At 36.0% G+C, this 23,048-nt stretch overlaps 1 protein-coding gene across 3 annotated transcripts in view; it reads right to left on the bottom strand.

Annotated features, from left to right (window-relative positions):
• The window catches only part of CUL3 (cullin 3), an 84,815-nt gene that overhangs the window by 42,768 nt on the left and 18,999 nt on the right, over positions 1-23,048 (bottom strand). The window contains exons 1-3 of one of the 3 annotated variants that reach the window (XM_053919127.1): positions 19,714-19,839; positions 18,432-18,558; positions 2,126-2,239 (exon numbers count right to left, since the gene is read on the bottom strand). In XM_053919127.1, the coding sequence (XP_053775102.1) occupies positions 2,126-2,239; positions 18,432-18,479 (162 nt within the window). In that variant the 5' untranslated portion in view covers positions 18,480-18,558; positions 19,714-19,839. Of the gene's footprint in view, positions 1-2,125; positions 2,240-18,431; positions 18,559-19,713; positions 19,912-23,048 lie in introns of those variants that run through there. The other 2 variants (XM_024564251.4, XM_053919126.2) reach the window with 2 other exon arrangements.

Genomic DNA, 23,048 nt, shown 5'->3' on the forward strand with positions numbered 1-23,048 from the left:
AACTGTGGCCAGCAGGCAGCACATGTAGCATGGGTCAGGGAAAGCTTACCAGAAATTTAAGCTAAGTTCTGGAGGATAAGTAGGAATAAATCACATAAAGAGAGGAAACATTCTAGAAACATTTCCGGACATGTATGAAGACATGTATGAAGAATTGAAGATGAGAGAGAAGGATCTCTGCCGGGGAGTAACACATGTGTTTTTAACTCTAGGAGCAATACGGAAAACAGAATAGAGAGGAGCACAGTGTTGTAAGACTAGTTATTGTACGAAGAGAAATGAAAGAAATGAAGGTGATTTGGTCTTAGGTAGTAGGTATAAAAACAGAAATTGCCAACTATCGAAATATATGATATGGAAAGAGAAGAAATTGACAAGAATAAGTCTCATAAACAAATGAAATGAATTGACACTGATTATGAGCTCACCTGGAAATGCCAAGTTTAAAATACCTCTCAGACAATGCAGGGAGCTGTCAACTAGACAAACGAACGTATGAGTCTGAATCTCAGAGAATGAGACTGCAGACACGATTGGGAATCAACTGCACAGAGGCACTAAATGAAGCCATGGTAGTAAATGAGGTATATATACTAGGAGAAGGAAAACTAGGTCAAAGCCCCAAGAATGCCTCTAGTTAAAAGTCAGAGGAGAAGGAGTGGCTAAGAAGAGAAAGTCAGAAAGGGAGGAGGCACACTAAGGGAGTGCTTTGTCACAGAAATTAAGGACCCAACATGTTAGAAGAAAGGACTGCCCAACTGTGCAAATACTGCTGGGAAAAAAAATCAAAGAGCATGATAATTAGCAGTGATCTTTGCCTTCAGATGTGCAAATATGGTGATCCTAAAAAGGGTAAGAATGAACAGAACAATTGAGACAGAAGCTTAAGTGGAACATACCCAAACCGAATCAAACATGAGAAAAGGGAGATAACAAGTGTCAACATTTCTTATGAGACGTTTAGTAACGCAAGGACCCAAAAGAAAATTTGGTGGAATTTCGTTTTGAGGATGTGAGTGGCTCAAACATACTAATAACAGGAATAATAGGTGAAAAAATGAAATGTACAAGGAGGATCCTCCCCCAAACCGGAATTCTAATCTGGAGGGCGGGTCCCTTGTAGTACAGGCTTCCCCCCACTAGGTGGGTGTTGTAGAAACCCATCTCTTTCAGTGTACCAGCTGGCATTGGTGTGAGAGGCTATGGTTCAACATCACTGATTTTGTTTTGAAGACTCTTTCAATGTGTTTGCCCCTTCATGATGGGTAATTTATAAGTGCACCTGCCCGCTCCATACTGAGTGTTCAGCACTTTCTGACGAAGAACAGCATGATCCCTATTCACCGATCTTGCCCCGAGAGACTTTTTTTTATTTCCCTGGATGAAAAAAGTCCTCAAAGGGAAATGTTTTACCGATGTAGAAGAGATGAAACAAGAAAGGGCAGAAGCACTAAAAGGCATACAAATCGACGCATTCAGAAACCGTTTTGAGCAGTGGAAAAACCGTCTTCATAGGTGTACTGCATCAAATGGAGAGTACTTTGAAGGTGACTGAAGTTTAAACATGTAAGAATAAATACACAATTTTTTATAAGTAAATTCTGGGGTTTTTTTGGTTACCCATCGTATATCTGAAGGATATGTATACTGCAAGGATTTACTATTAGGAGAAATAGATGGCAGCCATTAGAGTACAGTTATTACAAAAATATGTGAATTAATGACATCCCCTTTCACTGAAGATATAAGGATATTAGGTTTTAAAAACGTGTAATAGAATATTCACCTTTCATTTATCATGTTGTCATTTAACCACCCCTTACACTCAAGTGATACTAATAAAGTTTTTCAGTACTTCCCATTTTGAAGCAAAAATGCTAGACATTGAGGAAAAAAAATAACATCTTACCCTCCAAGTCTTTCATTCCAATCATTAAGTATATGAAACACTAAATCTTTTATTCATAAGCTAAGGTGGCCCTTGCAAGTGATATAGTTTATTTAAAAAAAAAAAAAAAGAAAGAAACCTTCCACACTGACACATACTATTCAACTAAATGTAACAAAGAAAACATTTTGAAATATCTGACTTCTTAAAGGGAAGACAACAAAAAACTCTACTTACCATATACATTAGTATGTCTCTGATCATCACCATAGCTGTTTGATGATCATTCCAAGCTTGATTTAGCGTTTGAAGAAAGTTGTTATTCAATGAATTAAGTACATCCTCTCGCACCTATTAACAGAAGAGTTCATTACAGTTTGTTTATGCATACACACACACGTGCACACGCTCATATGTATACATGCACTTATCTGTTCAATAAAATAATGAAGCGGAAACTTCAATTTTAAATTCAAGAAATGTTACAGACCAGTAGAAATATTTTAAGCTATAATATAACCTATGTCAGACGACTAACAAATGTGTTTTGTATAGTCCAGGCCCTTCCCTTGACCTCCAAAATCATAAAGCAACCTTCTGGGCATTTCTTAACATCACAGTCAGAATAAAATCCTAAACACTTATAAGGAAATACAAGCCTCTACAGAACTGGCCCCAGGTCATTGCTCCAACTCCACCTTCCCTCTTCCATCTTTGAAGAATGGTGAGAGGACTGATTCTGGAGTCAAATTACCTGGGCTTGAATCCCAGCTCCCTGACCAGCTATATGACTTTGGGTAAATTATTTAATCCCCATGCTTCAGTTTCCTTCCATGTGAAATAGTGTCCATTGTGTAAGATTGTTGTAAGGATTGAACTGACACCCCTAACACACTTAGAACAGTGCCTGGCACTCATTAAACACTCAGGGAACATTATTAATTTAGTACACTCTAGCTACAATGGAGTTGCATATGGCAAATGTGCTCTGCCATTTCTTCTGCCTAGATTCACAGCTCACTCCCTCATTTTTTTCTACTCAAGTTTCACCTCCAAAAACAGATTTCCCCTGACCACCTATTTCAAACAACAGCCTCTATCTGTACTCCTTTACCCTACAGTTCATTTTGCTGCACAGTACTCATCACTACCTACTCTATTACTAGTTTATTGTTTCTCCCACCAAAATGTTAAGTTCCACAGCAGCAGGGATTCTGTCTTTTCCATGTGCACCTCCCGCACCTACAACAGTGCCTGGCATAGGTATGTTAAGAACCTTCAGTTCATCCCCACCCTCCAATCCCTGATCCACTTCCAACAAGGTAAACTCTTTCAGGACATCTGTCTTTGCACATTAAGTTCCCCGAGTCTGAAATGCCTTTCTAATGCAACCCTGATAAGACTATGTAGATTTCAAGAATTTCTTTACAAAGTCCACAAGCATACTTCTACTTTCTTCAATAAGAGGTTACTGACCACTTCTTCCTGCTATGCTATTAGTCCAATAGAAAGTATTTAACTAGAAAACAGAAACTAGACTCTGGTTCTAGCCTTATCGTGAAGAGTAGTGCATTTGTCCTTTAAGTTCCTGTAACTCTTTGCGACTATACTGCTAACCTCTCCCAGTTATTCAAATCCAGCTAATCTTCCATGGTATGGTATGGCTCAATTCTCAGTAACCCCAGCCGTACCAGACATCTGTCTCTCCAAACATCTTTTACTACAGATAATCTGCAATAGTAATTTTTTTTCAGGTTGGGGAGAATCTGAAGTCATGATGTTTTTTTTTGAAAAACAAATTAATACATGAGTTGAAATATACAGATATCTATAAATCTGAATTCTAAATACATGAAATAGATGTCACTGTGTATTATAACTAGTGTAAACAAGTGGTTGGAAGTACCAAACACTAAAAGAAAATACACATAGCACGCTATTCCCAACACATGGGAGAGTAAGTTCAAATTGAGAAAACTGTATCTAATTTATTTTTTCTTACATATTAGAGGAAATGAGGTCTTCGAAAGATATCAGATATGGGGACAATACATCTATTCTACAACCACTAGCCTATACTTAATCTTTTGTTCACAACTGCATTTTGTCTTACACAGATGTATTCTGAAGCATCCGAACTTCAAAATATATCACCCAGAAATTCTCCCATAAGTATACTGACTATATCAAAAGTGATAAACATCCATGTTGGTTAGTTTACAGTACTGTGTTTAACAAATACTATTATGCAAAGTGGAAAAAAATATCATTTATTTAAACTCATTAAGTCTACCATTTGTCAGACACAAATTCCCAAGATAGCTAAGAACACAAGTTGAAAATGTAGCTATTTACAAAATTCTTCACTAAACTTCGTATTCTGTCACTGAACCGCTAAATTTTGAGTGTAAATTAAATTAAAATCATGACAATACTAGAGATACTCTACTATATAACAAAATGATATATTCCAAACCCCAGAATATTATGCAATTAATTATTCTTAAGGACTTAAGTAAACCTCTATATACTCCTTTGTTATAAAAATTAAGTTATGTGTTACCTATAAGTCACTCTGATTTTGGAAAACAAAAATGTGCTTGGTGTATGTATTTGAATGAATGAAAAAGTGATAAAATACGGTATGTTTTTCAAAATACTACTCTTTAAAATAAAATATATCAACAAGTGCTTATGTAATATTTATACCTGACTTTCAACAAAATAATGTGATCAACTAGCACAAGCTGTCATAAATACTTCTTTATTTGCATCACACTTCAAAAAATTATCCTCACAAATCAGTAACAGAGAATATTATTGAGCAAAAAATAGCTATTTGGACTTTGTTTTATTTAGTTTTGAGTGACTACACATACACACACATGCCTAAGATGTAAAATAAATGCCTTAGATACCCTTGCTGTAACTGCCTCTTGATTATTCAAATCAGCCTATGAGCAAAAAATTACTTCTTTGATACCACCCCAAGAAAATATCTTTCTACTCTGATACATTTAAAGTACATGTATATTTGTTCAAATATATACAATAAAATGGTAGGAATCAGATGAAAATTAAACTTTTATGAAAATTAAACAGGCTTTTAAGAAGAAAAGTTGGCATATAAATGAAAATATACATTAAGTGGAAAAAACTACCCTCATTTTATAAATTATTAATATAACAATACAGAAATTATGAAAAAGAGAAAGAGGGGGCAGTGTGGGGGGTCGCAACATCATTAGTCTCACACTCAAGATAACCAAACCATCTGTTTTTGCACCATCAAAGGCAAGTGGGGAGGAATCCTGCTGTAGAGGTGATACCAGAATCAAAAGGGGCCTGCAGGTAAGGACGACCAGCATTATTACTTAAAAAAACCTACATGAAGGTTATCCATATGAAGAGCTGGAATCTGAAGGGTGAGACAAGCAAGAACAAGTAACAAAGCCATGGAAGTTGAGAGGAGGATGGAGTCTGCTATGACAAAAAGAGACTAAAATGAGTAGTTGAAAACTGAGGGCTGTGCATGGCACTGAGGCTTGCAAAGGATAAAGCAATACACAGACAACAGTTCAAAAACAGATCACAAGCCTGGTGAAAAATTAGAATCATTTGAAGAGCAACAGATTTTGATCAAGGGAACAAGAAGACAAGACAAAGACTGGGAGACAATGCTTGCAAAAGACGCACCTAGTAAAGGACTGCTCAATCTTGTTTCCTGGACATGGTAAAATTAGTTTCATATATATCATCACACTTGAAGTCACAGAATCTAACAAAGATGTTAAGTGAGGACTTAACTGTATGTATACAAAGAATTCATAAAACTCAGCAATAAGAAAACCAAATTAAAAAAACTGACAAAACACCTGGACACCTCACCGAAAAATTCAGATGCTAAATAAGCATATAAAAAGATATTCAATATCTGATCACCAAAAAATGCAAGTTAAAAATATAATGGGATACCACTACCTATGAATTAGAATAGGCAAAATCCCAAACGATGACAACACCAAATGCTGGTGAGGATGTAGTTTAACAAGCACTCTCATTCATTGCTGGTGGAAACGCAAAATGGCACCAGCCACTTTGGAAGACAGTTCAGCAGTTTCTTACAAAACTAGACATATTCTTACCATAATGATCCTGCAATTATGTTCCTTGGTATAAATACCAAAGGAGTTGATAACTTACATCCACACAAAATCCCCCACACAGATGTTTATAGCAGCTTTGTTTACAATTGCCAAAACTTGGAAGCAACCAAGATGTCCTTCAGTAGATGAACAGATACATCCAGACAACAGATTACAGCCGTGAAAAGACAGGGAGGAACCTTAAGTGCATAATACCAAGTGAAAGATGACAATCTGAAAAGGGTACATATCATGTGATTCCAAGTGCTACATGACATTCTAGAAAAGGTAAAACTAAGGAGACTGTAAAACCACAGGTTGCCAGGGGTGAGGGTGGAAGGAGCTATGAAAAGGCAGTGAAACTATTCTCTTTGGTACTATAACAAAGGATACATTTCCTAATTTATTTGTTAAAACCCACAGAACTTATACCAAGAGCAAGCCCTATTTTTAACTACAGGCTGGGTGGTGACAAAGATATATCAGTGTAGGTTCATCCATTGTAACAAATGTGCTACTCCAGTGTGAGATGCAGAAAGCAGGGGAGGCAGAAAGTATATGAAACATCTCTGTACCTTCTGCTCAATTTTGCTGTGAAGCTAAAACTGCTCTAAAAAATAAAGTCTATTAAAAAAAATTGGGGCCTACCCAAGATCCAAAGAAAAAGAATCTGTTTTGGTTTTTTTTTTTTTTTCATAAAAAGAAAAAACAAATGTATCCACTGGCATAAAAATAACACACTAGCCATTTATGTACCTTCCCTTTACAGAATTTGTTCAACACAAATGTTTTTAAGTAGTCGGAACAATTATTACTGATGTAATTCTGGGTCCTGACTTTCTTTAAACCACTGATTAACATTCAACATTAATCTTTGCTTTCGGAGAAAAATATCTAGTTATATGTAGCATACCACTTCCAAAGCATCGTAGTAATTCAAAGAAAAAGGTGTATTAGAATAAAACAAAAGAAAAAAAATGTCATCTGAGATTTTAAGCAACTTCTTACATAATACTAAAAGCATAATGTGTAAAGGAAAAAAAAATAAATTGTGCTCCATGAAAACACCTGTTCTGCCCTGGTTGGTATGGCTCAGTGGATTGAGTGCTGGCCTGAAAACCAAAAGGTGGCCAGTTGGATTCCCAGTCAGGACACATGCCTGGGTTGCAGGCCAGGTCCCCAACAAAGGGCACATGAAAGGCAACTGCACTGGTGTCCCCCCCCCAAAAAAAAAATAAATAAAATCTCTAAAAACAAAACAACCTTGTTCTGTAGATAGTTAAAACAATAAAAAGACAAGCTATACATAAAAACATCAAATGACTTGTATCCAGAATATTGACATATGTATGTGTGTGTGTGTGTGTGTGTATACATACATATATACACACACACACACACACACACTTTTAAAACTCTCGTACAAGAAAGTAAACAATTAAAAAAACGGAGAAAAGACTTGAATGCACACTTCACCAAAGACAACAAGTAAAGGCAATTTTTGCATATGCAAAGATTTCAACAACATCAGCCATTAAGGAAATGCAAATTAAAACCACGAGATAACACTACACATCCATTAGAATGGCTAACATAAAATTAACTGACAGTACAAAGTGCTGATGATGATTCCCAGCAACAAGAACTCTCATACATCACCAAGAGTAAAGGAACACAAAAATGGTACCAGCACCGGAGAAAAACAGTTTGGCAGTATCGCAGTATCTTATGAAGTTAAATATACGCTTACCATATGACCCAGCAATCCCACTACTAGAGAAATGAAAGTGTGAATGCACACAAAACCTGTACACAAATGTTCCAAACAGCTCTATTCAAAATCACAAGAAACCCATTACAACACAAGTGTCTTAAAACAAGCAAATAGGTAAATGGATAAGGAAACTATGGTACGTTCATACAATAGAGTATTACTGAGCAGTAAAAAAAACTACTGACACATACAACAGCTTGGATCAATCTCAAAATAATTATGCTGAATGGAAGAAATTAGTCTCAAATAGTTACAAACATTCCATTTATATCATATTCTTGAAAAAACAAAACTACAGCGACACAGGACAGATCAGTGGTTGCCACATACTAGGGGTGAAAGAAAGGTGTGACTATAAAGGGAAAACAGAGGGAACTTTCTGGTGTGAGGGAATGTTCTATATTGTGAGGTATTATGGAAATCTACACATGGGATATAAACCAAAGAAAGTACGTAATAATAAAAGGCTACTGTATTGTTTGGACAGTAAGACGCACCACCCCCCAAATTTGGGCGGAAAATGGGGGTGTGTCTTATAGTCTGAATGTAGCTTACCTGGCTCACTTCAGGATTTCTGCTTTAAAGGATGTTATTAAATATTTTACCACATTTTTTGCTTCAAAAATTTTTTTTCCTATTTTCCTCCTCCAAAACTTAACGTGCGTCTTATGATCCGAAAAACATGGGTAATTTTATTGTATAACTTGCAATTATGATTCCCAAGTTGGGTCCTGCTTTATTACTATACCATAAAGGTAAGCTATACCATAATCTTTACTCATAAAAGCAATTTGAATGCCAAATAATGAAAGAATTGTGAATTACTTTGAGTATATCAATCTTATGAATGAATGATCATAGAATAATTCAAATTGGCATACTACATTCCTCATTTCTGTAAATATGGCTTTTCCTGTCCTTTTTCTTAGCAAAGATTAAAGTGGAATCACTAAGTCAAAAGGAAGCCCTTATTTTTCAACACTATAATAAAACATGTTCACTGATAAATTAATGCCCAAGGTGTAATGCAAAACATACACCTTCAAACCAAACAAATTCCTGGCCAAGGGAAGAGGAGGAGGATGGAAAGGAATATGAAAGGAGGCAGGCATGAGCTTGCCCCTGAGTATTCACATCCAACTATCGTCAGGGAATGACAAGGAGGCTAACCCTGGGCCAGCAGCTCCTGGCTGGTTGAAAGCTTAAGGACATTAAGAATCTGCACAGTACCCCTACCCTCTAACGTGCATGCATGCGCACACACACAAAATTACTTTTAATCAATTAAAAAATTTCACCCACTAAATTTCAATGCCTGAGGAAAAATCCCAGGCAGCCAATTCTAACAGACTGTCTAGGTAATACAAAGAAATTCATCAGCTAAAACTAATTATAAAGATTTTAGTTCTAAAGTTCACTGAAATTAAAACTAAGCCACATAATTAATGATGGTAGGGATTACTGAAAGTTAAGGACTTTAATCTTAACGAGTCTCAAAACTTGGGACAATATTTAATTCAAACACTAGTTAAATCTCTGAAGTACAGAAATTTGTATTTAGCATTAAAATAGACATCATGTATTAAAAACATAAAATGAAGCATGAATAATAGGAGCACATGCTAACTATACAAAGAAGACTAAAATGTATCACAGGGATACTGTAATTTTAAGAGATATGACATCCCAGTAGTCTGTAGTATTATAACATTCACCCAGGAGCTAAAGCAATCAAATTAGTATTTGCAACCTCAGGACAGGTACTAACTAGTTACTTAACCTATCTGGTCTGTAGCTCCTCTTACCTGTGACTGGGCTTGATTCGATCAACGGCATTGGTACCATACTCCACTACTCCACTAAGACACTTCAGTACTGTTGCAGGGCAGGCTCCATTTCCTCTCATTAAACATTATTTCTATTGGTTTTGTATGGTTTTAAAAGTGGAGTTGATTTTCTACTGTTTTAAAATAACTGAGAGCCACTGGATATCTGCTATGTACCGTTTTGACTCTAAATTCTGAAATATTTTGCTTGTTTCATTGATGAAACCAGAATATCTGCATAAGTATGCAATATTTACCATAATTAAAAAAAATTTAAGTTCTCATTTATAACATTTGAATTTTTTCAGAGTCCTGCCTATGTGATCTGGGGGCTTGTAACTTTATAAATTATACCAGCTATGTAAACCGTGTTTTTCCAAGAAATGCCATTAAAAAATTCTTGAAGATCTCAAAAAATTTTTCACTTCATCACACCAGTGATATGACTAAACCTATCAATGAAAGTAGTGCAGAAATGAATCTCAATGGAAGCTAAGCCTTGGAATATAGAAAACATTTCTCCTAATCAAACACAAGTAGCTAGAAAAGAGCTCTACAGCTCTTTGCATTACCCCAGGAACTCCTGATTTTAAAGATTAAAAAGAGTGCAATGTTTTGCTATTTTTATATAACAGCCATATACAATGAATAGTGGCCGCACAGGAGTATGGATGCTGAAAAGCCCCTCTGTCTGATTTATTTTACTTTATTTTTTAAATTTAGAGAGTGGAAGGGAGGGAGAAAGAGAGGGAAAGAAACATCTATGTGTAGTTGCCTCTCACACACTCCCTACTAGGGACCTGGCCTACAACCCAGGCATATGCCCTGACTAGGAATCGAACCAGTGTCCCCTTTGGTTTGCAGGCTGGTGCTCAATCCACTGAGCCACACCAGCCAGGGCCTCTGTCTGATTTAAATCACAGATTCAACATTTAGTGGATGTGTGACCCAGAGCAACTTAATTACTTTGTCTATCAGTTCTTATAAAATAGGAATGATAGCAACTACTTCAAGAAGGTGTTTTGTGGACAAAATGAGTTAACATACACAAAATACTTAAAACAGTGCCTAGCCTACAGTAAATGTCATATAAACATTTTCTACTACTATAGTATTTCTTGTGTTATACATTCACAATATCATTCATATACATATTTGAATCTTGTCCCTCAAAGCATGCTCCAAAGAGCAATATCATGGTCAAGATCCTCCTCATCATCATTTGGAATCTTGTTAGAAATGCACAATCACGATCTACATTTTATCAAGATTACCAGACAACTCATTAAGTACCTTAAATTTTGAGAAGCAAGTGACATTAAACATATACACACACCTGTTCACATATTTTATACAGTATTTTCTAAACCTGCAATTTCCACTTGATTCTTGCTTTCCTGTCCTCTATACAACAGTTACTTCTCCATTAGAAGGAATTCTTTTACTCCATACTTTGAGGAGCTTATAATGTAGCCAATCTACTATTATTTGTATATTCAATGTAAGTTAGGTGAATACATGTTGTTACCTCTCCTAATACATATAATACCTCAAGATTTCTATATTTCAAAGCAAGCTTCTCCTAAAGTTAGGGGAACTAATCTGAACTGTTGCAGATTTTTAAAACTTTCTAAGAATTAACTAATGACAAGTGATTCCTGAATGATATAAAATTCACTGCCCTCTTGACATTTTCTATACTGATAGGTTTGTTCTCATTTTCACTAAATTTTCAGAATAAAGGTGGAAATCTTGATCAGAGGAATCATAACAGTATCATTAACAAAACAAGACGGCCAATTAGGGAAAACTTTTTTCCTGATGCTGAAGGAAGATTCTTCTGTAAGTAATTTACTAATGCATATAATAGTAATATCAGCTTAAGCATTTTGCAAAGAGCAAACTACTTTGCGTTAAGTGTTCAAAGTGAAGCTCTTGATTCAAAACAATACATAAAATCTCTACCCAAAATAACACTTCAAATATTAAATGATTACTTCCAGCAAGCAAAAGCAGGATGCTAGGCACTATGAAGGATACAAAATGCATTAAGCCACTTTAAAATCTCTATGGGGAAAGGGAGGAAAGAGGAGCCTAATAGTAGCATCCATATGGTCTTAATACAATGACTAGTGATAGAGAAGTCATAAGGTCAAAAGGAGAGGCACACAGGGGGAATTAACACAACACACTTTCAAAATTTCATACACAAAGAAAACTGGCTACATGTTCAAGCAAATAATCATCAAATTTGATAGCTCTTTAAAGACTATATTTACTTATTTTTAGACAGAGGGGAAGAGAGGGAGGAAAAAGGGACAGAAACATCAGTGTGTGATTGCCTCTCACCCACCCCCTACTGGGGACCTGGCCCGCAACCCAGGCATGTGACCTGACTGGGAATCAAACCAGTGACCCTTTGCTTTGCAGTCAGGTGACCAGAGACCAAATATTTAGCAGACCAGCACCTGGCACCAGTCAGGCAGTTTTCTGAATGAATTCAAAGTGAGCAGGATGAAGCCCTTCTTATTTTGCCTTCTTCCCATCCAAAGAACGATATTATTTGAAAAATAGGATATATGACTAGAAAGAGTTTGAAAGCCACTGAAATGTTCCTTTTAGGAATAAGAAGCTGTTTCTAGTAGAGTTAAAAAGTCAACTTTTTTTTTGTTCAGCTGCTTTTTAAAGAGGAAAACAAGCCTTCAAAGTACAAGAATTAGGTTTTATAAGCTTAGTTATGAGGCTGCATTATTAATAAATTACTATTATAGAGTAATAATTTGAAAGAAAATGGAAAATGAAATAAGACAAATCTAAGAAACCTGTTAAGCATCACAAAATTAAAATAAAACTGACTTGTAAAAACAAAACTAAGTTTCTCCCCTGACTTTAAAAATGGAAATGATTCTATTCTATTCTATTCTATTCTGATTTTATTCTGTCACATATTATGACACAGGGAAAAACTGCAAAAACTATGAACCTCCTAAGTCTTAATAACCCAAAATTTCAAGACACATAATCATCATATAATTTTAAGGCTCTGGCTAATAAAAATAATCCCAATCTCACTTTATAAGTGAATAATCTAAAGTTCAGAAAAGTCTAGTAACTTGTTCAAGACTGTTGGCGGAATTAGCCCTGAAGTCCAGACCTTCCTACTTTCCACCCAGTACTCTCCTACTGCAGCTGCGTATTTCTTCTTGTTAAATATGGAATGCTCAACACTCGGTAAAAGAAAAGGAACAGTCCTAGGTTAATGTACTGTGACCTTACAGACTGTCAAGTCTGAACCCCAAATAGGAATCTTCTAAAAGTAAATAATCCCCCCCAAAACAAATACTTTAAATATCTTACAATTTTGTCAATTATACCTCAATAAACCTGTATAAAACTTTTTAAAAAGACAACTCAAGGCTTATATAACCCTGCCTGCTAGTAACTAATTATCCCTATTTTTGATTTTAAAATCGTCTTTTAGCGTTACAAATACATACAAACAACTCAGATAAATAAATGTTGCAATTATTTTATAATTTAATGTGCCACTAACGTTATGCCCTTTTTTCAGTCTCCACCTCAATCCTCAAACCACTCGAAATGTTTAAATTCAGAGTTCAATCTGGATCCCTTGTTTCTTTTTTCTGTGTGATTTCTTCCACTTCTAGGGCTTTAAGTATCATCTATATGCTCAAACCCCCCAAATTTACATATTCAGTCCAAACTTCTCAAAGAACTGCATTTGCATACCCAATTTCACTGGCATCTTAAAAGTAACCTGTTTAAATAGAGTTTCCCCCCACTTCCCAAATCTATATCAAGAAATGGAATCACTGGCCCTGGCCAGAAGGCTCAGTTGGTTGGAGCGTTGTCCTATACACCAAAAGGCTACAGGTCTGATTCCTGGTCAGGGCACATGTCTGGGTTGCGGGTTCAGTCCCTGGTCAGGGTGCACAGGGAAGGAAACCGACTGATGTTTCTCTTTCTCTCTAAAAAAATAAATAAATAAAATCAATAACCATATTCTCTGGTGAGGATTAAAAAAATAAGGAAAATGTATTCACTGAATTGTCAGACAGCCCCAAACCTAGAAATCATTCTTCCCTCTTCCTCACTGCATATAATCAATCTGAAGGCAACAATTTTTTTACATCCGAAATATATATATCTTAAAACTGAACATTTTTCTCTATCCCCATTGTCACTAGACTGGTGCAAATCACCAGTATCACTCACCTGAAGCTAGTGAATTATTCCTTTCTGTTCCCCTCACTTCACTCTTGAGCCCTCCAAGTTTGAGCTCTCCAACTGATTTACCTACCACACAGCAACCAGAGTAATGCGTTAAAACCTTCATCAGATCATGTCACTGTCTTGCTTACATGGCTTGCATGTAACCCTTGCATGGCTTCCTATTGTATACATAAATCAGTATGAAGTCCTAATACTCAGGCTTCAAGGCCTGCCACGATCTGGCTTCTGCTGCTCTCTCTACCTCATCTGGACCCACTCTTCCTCACTATCAATTCTTAACTTCCCCTTCACAACAGGCTTTTTCTTTCTCCCCTCCACTTTCTCTAGCTCAGAAATGGGCAAAAGATGGCCTGCTATCTTTCTAAAATAAATTTTTCTTGAAATACCGCCTGCCACTCATTATATATGGTCTATTACAGTTACTGTGCTACAACAGGAACGTTGAGAGGCCTTGACAAAGAACATATAGCTCGGAGAGCTAAAAATACTATCTGGTCCTTCACAGAAAAAAAAATGTCGCAGAAGCGCTCCCTTAGCCTGGAACGCACTTCAACCCATCTGTCTCATGCACATCTTTTCCATTCTTCAAGTCTTAGTTTAAAAATCACCACTTCCTCAAAGAGCCATTTCTTGGCCTATGTAGTTGCCCTCATCAATTTTCTTTATCACTGTATCCTGATTTCTTCATTATATTTTATAACTAAACATTTATCTGTTCCAGGGACCAGATGCAGTCTATTCATCAACAAAGTTCTTACACTTAAGTCAGAGCCTGGCAAACAATAAATACCTGTGAATGCTGAATTCTGCAATGTCTTACACAAGGATACATCTGAGGCTTTAACAAAATGATCTTTAATTTAAAAATTCTTAAAACTGGAAAGTAGAACTTTCCCCCCTCCAATGTTGCCATGCTTTTAAAGTTATTTTATTTAGAAAAAATGTTAAAGAAAAAATAATTCCTGTGAAATCTGAAATGTTTTCATATTTACTAAAATAAGAGTCTTCTTAAGGCCAAGCACAAAAGCCACATCACACTCTCATTTTTGTTTTGTGGTCTTATGAAATTCACTGAATTCCTTTGGGTCTCAGTTTCTTGAAAGGGAACATTCTTCTAGAGATTGAAAGAAAATAGTACCAAGAAACAGAAATTAGCATTTCGCTTTTCTATGCCTGCTTCAATTTTGTGAATTCATTTCCAAAGTCAATAGTCAGATACTTTCAGCCCAAAGAAGTGTCCTCTCTTCATATACCCTCTGATAGTTTGTATCATTCTGCTTTACCAAAACTGTTCCTCAAGATGTTCACTATTCTCATCTTGAAATCAGGGTACTGATAAACTATAATGAACCAGCACTGACTCTATTGATTCTAAGTAAAAATTTATTTCCTTTGAGTTCTTCAACGGGAAGATAGGTTGTGGCCATCCATGCCTCAGCACTAAAACACTAGAAAGGTTCATTTCAGTAGCACCTTTAAGCAAAGGTTGGTTTACTTTGCTCTAAAAAAATTATATATATGTATATACGCCAGTTCAAATATTACAAGCACAGTGAACAAAAAAATTGATGAACAGACCGTGTAGTAACGCTTTCAAAACACAAAGGGATATATATTCCTTGAGACTGAAGATAGTTACAGCAACAGAACCTTAAACCATTTCTTCATCTTCCAGTTGGAAGGTAGCATGTTGAGACCCTTGATACTGATTTTCATGCCAACTGCACTCAGCACATTTTATCAGAAACATTCCTAAAAGTCCCGTTTGGTAGAACAACTGTGAAACTTCCAATATCAGAGGACAAACATTTTGAACTATGGTATGACGGCCCTAACCTGCCAGTTAATACACTTATTTCAGCAGTGTCTCCACACAGTAGTACTTATAGTTAAAGTTTCATAAAAGTAAAAATCAAATAAGGTAAATGGAAAACACAAAAATGAAAGCACAGATACTAGCAGAGTTTCAAAAGGTAATTCAATTGAGATAAAGAATTAGATATGCTGAAATTGGTACATCTCCTAGTCAGAAACTGACAGTTTAATCTGAGCAAATGAGTGTTTGTGAAAGAAAAAAATTAAAGAATATTTTCAGATGTTGAAGATATATCATTAAGGCCTATGTAAAAAAATTAAGAATTTAGCATATATCTTTAATTTCTTTAGCACATTCAACAAGAATACATGTTCTCTGGGATATATTGGGGGGAACTGCTATATTTTGAAATGACAGTTAACCTTATATATAGGACCGTTTTAAGCAACTGAAAATATGCTAAACCTCTCACAGTTACCATGGAGTTATTTGTTCACATGACTTCAATTTCTACCTAACCATGTTGCAGAGTCCAAAAATCAATCACTTAAACACTGACCTCACATTCTGGCCTCCTCTCCTCACTTTTTGGATAAGCCAATTCTCAACTATAGCACAGTAACTACAGATGTTTTTCTACATCTGTGCCCAAGCTACAAAGCACTGCTTAAAAAACACAAAACACAAAATAAAATACACATTCAGGCCATTCTTTTTCCTTACTTAACAATTCCTAAGTTAATATTCTCCACAGGGGCTATTTCAAGCCTCTTCATCTTATCTTCAAAAGTTGCATGGTTTAATTATCAGATTCATAATAGTTTTAGAACTAAAGAATCTTGTAGATATTATTGCCAATTTCTTCATTTTAATTATATAAACTAAGACCTAGAATTTAAAGGACTATAGCTTTACAAACATTGAGTCAATTTACTTGAAGACCCCCAAGCTTCTTTAAGGCCAGCATAATTACTGCATCTTGATCCACTCACTATGTATGCCTCAGGAGCCGATCTACAGAGAGGTCAAGGACTCAGCCTGAAGCCACACTGACTGAATGTCTAGGCCATTTACTAGCTATGCGCGTCTGGACAAATTACCAATTCTCGGAGCCTCGGTTTCTTCGCTTATAAAATAGAGATAATAGCAGCATCTGACTCATTGGATTGTGACCATTAACTAAGTTAATACTTGTAAAAAGCATTAGAACTGGACCTGGCACATAGTGACTAAGAGTCAGTTGTGACTGTTATTATTCCCAACAGAACTCTGGCAATGAGAACATGCCCCTCTCCTCTCCTTTACCTTTACTTCCCTATTGTTGCCAACTTTCTCCACATGCAAAAACTCAGCTGCTCCAATCATCTCCCCTTTCAAGAGCTTTTAAGCAAAACTCTTCCACTCTATTTCTCTTCTTTCTTTTGATGCCAAGCTTTGTAAATTAGTCCTCTTTCCCCCGCCACTCCTATTTAACCAGTTTGTTCTTGAAGATTCATCCCTTGACTCTGGGATTTTTGTTTCCGGAACTCCAATACTCATTCCTCTGTACAGGCTACCAAATACCAAACTGATCGTCAGTGCTGTGCTCCTGCCCAAGCTCTAATCCTGTGTATCTCCAAATACACATTTCTACTTGAGCATCTTATTACAATCTCACACTCAATTTTCTCCGAACGGAAAATAATCTCTAAGGTGCCTGCCAACTATAAAAATTTCCAATATAATCTGAAACAACATTTGTCATTTCCCCTACTCCTTCCACATCAGTTTTCCACTCTGACTTTACAATATTTATATTGGTGAGACCATAATTCTCCCAGTAACCAAAGTCTAGTCCTTCTTTAGAATTTCTGGCATCATCAATTCACTTCCAGCCTATCACTATACTCTGATTCTTCTGGGTTTTCTCTTGCTTCTATCAAATCACCTCTCAATTCTACATGTCTATCATTTCCATACTAATCTTCCTAAAATATTGTCACATTATCATCTACTTAAAAATATCCAATAAACCTCAACTATCAGTCCAAATCCCTTAACTTGGCCATCAGGCTTTTCTCCAATTTGTTCCCAAACCATTTTTGCAACACTATAATCCACTAATCCCCATAAATTACAATATATATACACCTCAAACTCTACTCACTATCTGTGCGTACATTTCTGTATAATCATGAGACATCTGCAATCCCTGGAATGCCTTCCACACTGTTTACTTATACCCGAAATCTGTCACAGCTCAATTCAATTTGACCCTTTTGCATGAAATCTTACAGCCCAGGGTAACTTAATTACCACATATTTATATAATGCCTCACACTGTTATCTAAATGTGTGTATTGTCTCTCACATCACAGTAAAAACAAACCTAGGAAGGGATAGTAGCATGTATCTCTTTATATATTGTATAGCCACTGTATTTTCCTAGAAGGCTGTGCATAGTAGGCACTTAACAAAAAACTGCTGAATTGTTTCAAGAACACAATCACCAGCTTTATGATACTAGTTACTGCTCATATAATTCCACTTAAGGTAAAAGGTTTGCAGAAAGAATAGTAGAAATAAAAAGTGACTATTTCGTAACCACTAGAGTAATAATGATTCATGCAAGAATCATCAATGGATGCTAAAACCATTACATGAAAGTTTCTTGGGGAACAGGATATTTACACAATCTCAAAATATATCTGAACAAATTACTTATGAATTACAAAGGGAAAAAAGGTACCTTTACAGTGGAGAAATCTGGCGAACACCAAGTGATCAAAGTTAACATCACCAATAATGGGATAAACTGACATCATGTGCCTCCTGATGTGATGCACTGAGGACACAACATCACTTATGTATTATTCCTGCCAAAAATGCATAACCTGAAACTAGTCATGAGGAAACAATCAGACAAACCAAAAACTGAGGGACAATCTGCAAAACAACTGACCTATACTCTTCAAAAATGTCAACGTGTTGAAAGACAAAGAAAGGCTGAGGAATTGTGTGTGTGACCCTGGATTGGATCCTGGATTAGAAAACAAACTGCTTTAAGGGTCATCTCTGCTACACAGCACAAGGGTGAATTTACATGTGGACTGTATCAGATAACAGTATTACAGTAATGTTAAACGGCCTGGTTTTGAACATTGTTCTTTGGTTAAGTAAGAGAATTTCCTTGTTCTTAGGAGTAACACTCCACAGTATTTGAGAGTAAATAAATCTAAAACTCATTCTCTAATTGTTCAGCAATAATAACATCAATAATAGTAATAATAAGTATTAATAAAAAGATTGGCAAAAACGTGGTAAAATGTTAACAAGTGAATCTACAATAAAACAGATCATTACACTACTGATGCAACTTTTCCATCTTTTCAAAATAAAATTTAAAAAAAATCAATACTCTAATACCACACAAAAACTCTGAGAAGTTTTTATTTATCTGTGGCATTTACATTTTATCTGACAATCTTAAAGCAAGACATACTTGCACTGGAAGAGTTTGCTCTATAAAAACAAATGTTCTAAAAAAAAAAATTTAAATAAATAAATACATCTTTTTGGAACCAAAGAACCATTTTATAATGTTAACAGCCCACCACTATATATTTTTAAATTCACATTTGTATAGTACAACTCAGTTAAAATGAATAAAGTCAATTTCAAATGGTGAAAAATCTTAGACAATATTTTTTAAACAATGTGGTTTTAATGTTTTCAACTATACAGAGAAAGTGGAGAAACTAATATTGGCTGATTAAGCATTTTAAGGAAAAAAGATCTATAATTAACATATTAATAAGCATTTGTAAATTACTGAAAGTTTGCTTCCTTAAATTCTGATTACCTGATTACAAATTTTGAGTAAAGTTTTGTAATACAACCAATTAATTGATTATTATTTCTATAAGCTTCCTGAAGCCTTTAAAAATAATACTTCTAGTCAAAGTAAAATATGGTATAAAGGATTTTCTAGATTCAATATAATTAGCAACAGTCCTTTTAAAGTTGGATACCTTATTTATGAGATGTTCGGTAACAACTTCTCTTAGTCCAGTGTAGAGCTTTTCTCCATGTTTATGCAAAACCATTGTATATGCATTTCTATAGAGCTCCTCAAAACTAAGACCACTGTTATTCTTACGCTGGATTTCTTGAATTGCATTTTTCAGAAGGTCCCAAATGCTGTTTACATATTTTTCATCCATGGTCATCTGTAATATCCAAGAGAGAAAAAGAGACAAAAAAAAAAAAAAAAACAAAAAAAAAACCAATGGTTGAAATTTGTCTGTATTTGTCCATACAGTAAATATTTTATTATATGGCTATAATAATGATAAAGCTGTATGACTTATAAGGATATTAACCAGTTTAACAGAAATAAAGAAATACATTTTAAAAGTTTTCAGATAGAAACAATTTTTCAAAATCCTTTTAAGACCTCCCTCCCTTCTTATCTACAGCAGAACCCTCCACTTTAAATAACATCATAACCCCTAATGTTAATACTTGCTTTAGATGAAAATGTAAGACGTATTTCCCCTAAGTTTATTTAGTACAACACAAGTTCAGAGATTTCCTTTCTTGAAGATTTACAGAGCTCCTAAGCAAATGAAAGATTGGGAGAAGACCTGCAGTTAAAAGCAAAACAAAAAACCAAAAGCAAAACCAATACCCACCCCCCCATGTTCTCTAGGCTAGCATTCTCACTTTTCCCTCCTTTCCAAGTTTAGATACCATGATCTATCATTTGTAACTACCTTTTATACAACATTAAGTCACTTTCCCTTCTATTCCTCCCTCCAAAATACGTGCCATCCTAAGCCTCCACTGCCTGCCTATACTTCACCTGCACCCATGTAGTTGAAAGTAAATGAACATACACCCATATTTAATCCATCTCAGTTTAAATTCATGGCCTCTAATCACAAGTGGGCTCTCCGTACAACCCCACATTTCTACTTTTCTAGTCTACTGCCCCAACTCTTCTAGATGATTTTACACCATCTCCTCCAACTTCACTCTAGGATAATGACTTGCTTCCTGTTCCACTGAGAAGACAGGAACAATGAAAAGAAATTGCAGAAACTCACCATATCCACTAACCTAGTTGGCTGCATACCAATGTAATCTGCTAGTTCTTATGCTCAAAATGCCAAGTTCTTATACTCAAATTACAGCAGCACAGGAACCAAAAACACAGGCAAAATCTGGGAACTTGTTAGAAATGGAGAATTTCAGACCCCTATCCAGACCTACAGAACCATAAACCACATTTTAACAAGAACCCCAGGTAGTATGTATACCGAATGATGTTTAACAAGTACTGCTTTAGTTCCATCACAACTCGCCTATTCAAGGACCCCCCTTTAGCAATCTCCCCTCCCAGCACCATCAAATTTTTTTCCTCTCTGCTACGTAGTTTTCATCTGCATTCAAAATCATCAGCTCCCCATCTTAAAAACAAACAAATCTTTACAACCCCACATATTTCTCCACCACCACCTAATTTCTCTTTTCCATTTACAGAAAATTCACGGGGCAAGGGAGGAGAATAACTCTATGTTCACTTTCTCCAAGTCCTATTTTTTCCCATTATATCTTGAAGCCACTCTAGTAAGGCTTCCATCTCTACCGTTTCACTGAAATTAGTCAAGAAGACCACCAGTGACTTCTACATTGTTTTTAATGGGCAAAGTCTCGGTTCTTATACGCTTGACCTATCTGGCAGCAATTGCAAGAGCTTATCATTACTACTGGGAAACACATTTCTCACTTGCCTTCCAAGCACTACAATTTCTTTTTCTTCTTTCTATTCTATTGGCTTCTATTTGTCACTCTGTTTTCCAGTTCTTACCACAATCTCCAACCCTAAGGTTCAGGTTCTAAACCTTTTGTCTATCCACATTGTTTTAGAAAGGTGAAGGTGATCTCATCTATACTCATGGCTTTAAGTTAACCTCAAAATGTACATACATCCTACTTGGCCCTCTCCCCTAATACCAGAGTCATATATTCAGCTTCCTACTCAGTTTCCACTTGAATGCTTACTATCAAGTCTAAAAGAGAAACTCTCATCTTTTCCCCTAAGTCTGCTTCTCATGCAGTCTTCTCCAACTGAGCAAATGTCCAATCCATCCTTACATCTGCAAATGCCAAAAAGCTTGTAATCCTCTTTATACCCTTACCTCACTTACAATCCAACAGGAAATTCTGTTTGTCTCTACCTTCAAAATGTACCCAGAATCTAAGTCTTCCTCACTAATTTCATTGCTACTAGCCTAGTCCAAAGCACCATCATCTCTCAGATTATTGCCAACAGCCTCCTAACTGGTCTCTGTTTCTGTTCTTGGCCTATTATCAGGGAGCAGCCAAACTGACCTTCTGAAAAGGTAAATCCAATCATGTCACTCATCTGTTCACAACCCACAAGGTATTTCTCATTTCACTGGAAGTCCTTAAACTATCTTACACTTAAACTAACCTTACAAAGCCTTATTAGATCTGATAATCTCTGTGACTTCAGCTAGCCCTCCTCCTTTGCTCACTCTGCTCCAGCAACACCAGCTTCTTTGCTATTCCCTGGAATACATCCAACAAGTCCACCTGAAGGTATTTGTATCTGCTACTCTCTCTGAAATGTTCTTCCCCCAGATAGCTGCATGGCTCATTCACTTATGAACTTCAACTCCGCTCAACTGTCACCTTAAAATGAAGTTTTAACTGCCCACTCTTTTAAAAATAGCAGCAGCCTCCTACCCGTGACCCTCAAATTCCAACCCTACTTTCCTTATTTGTTTTCCAGGCATCCCTCCTGCCAGTCAAATGCCAGCTCCATGAAGGCAGAGATTTTTTCATTGCTGAATCCCTCAGCCACTAAAATCATACCTGGCATATAACAGGTACTTACACTTTTTGATTGAATGATTTCCTGCTAATCCTGACTAAGAAGCTCTTTTTATGCCACATAAAATTTACAAGTTCTACATTCACAATCTGGGAAACCCTGCAACAATTACTCATTAGTTTCTCACCTACTTCTGACCTGAATAGAAATTACTGAGCTAGGAGAATTCACTCTAGAGAAAGAAGGCAGAGAAAAAACTGTTGGAAGAGAAGGATATACTTATTGTATAGATTGTGGTGATGGTTTTGCAGGTGAATACTTACCTCCAAACCCATCAAGTTGGATACATTAAATACGTAGTTTTTTGTATGTCAATCATACCTGCAGTAAAGTGGTTAAAAACTAAAGTCCTCTCCAAGCCCTGCCCGGTGAGTATGAATGTGAGAGAAAAAGGAGTAGGTAGGCAAACGCAGTTCTTCCAATCATCCCAGCAATAAAATACCA

Source organism: Desmodus rotundus, chromosome 2 (genome assembly GCF_022682495.2).
Source record: "Desmodus rotundus isolate HL8 chromosome 2, HLdesRot8A.1, whole genome shotgun sequence".
NCBI lineage: Eukaryota > Metazoa > Chordata > Mammalia > Chiroptera > Phyllostomidae > Desmodus > Desmodus rotundus.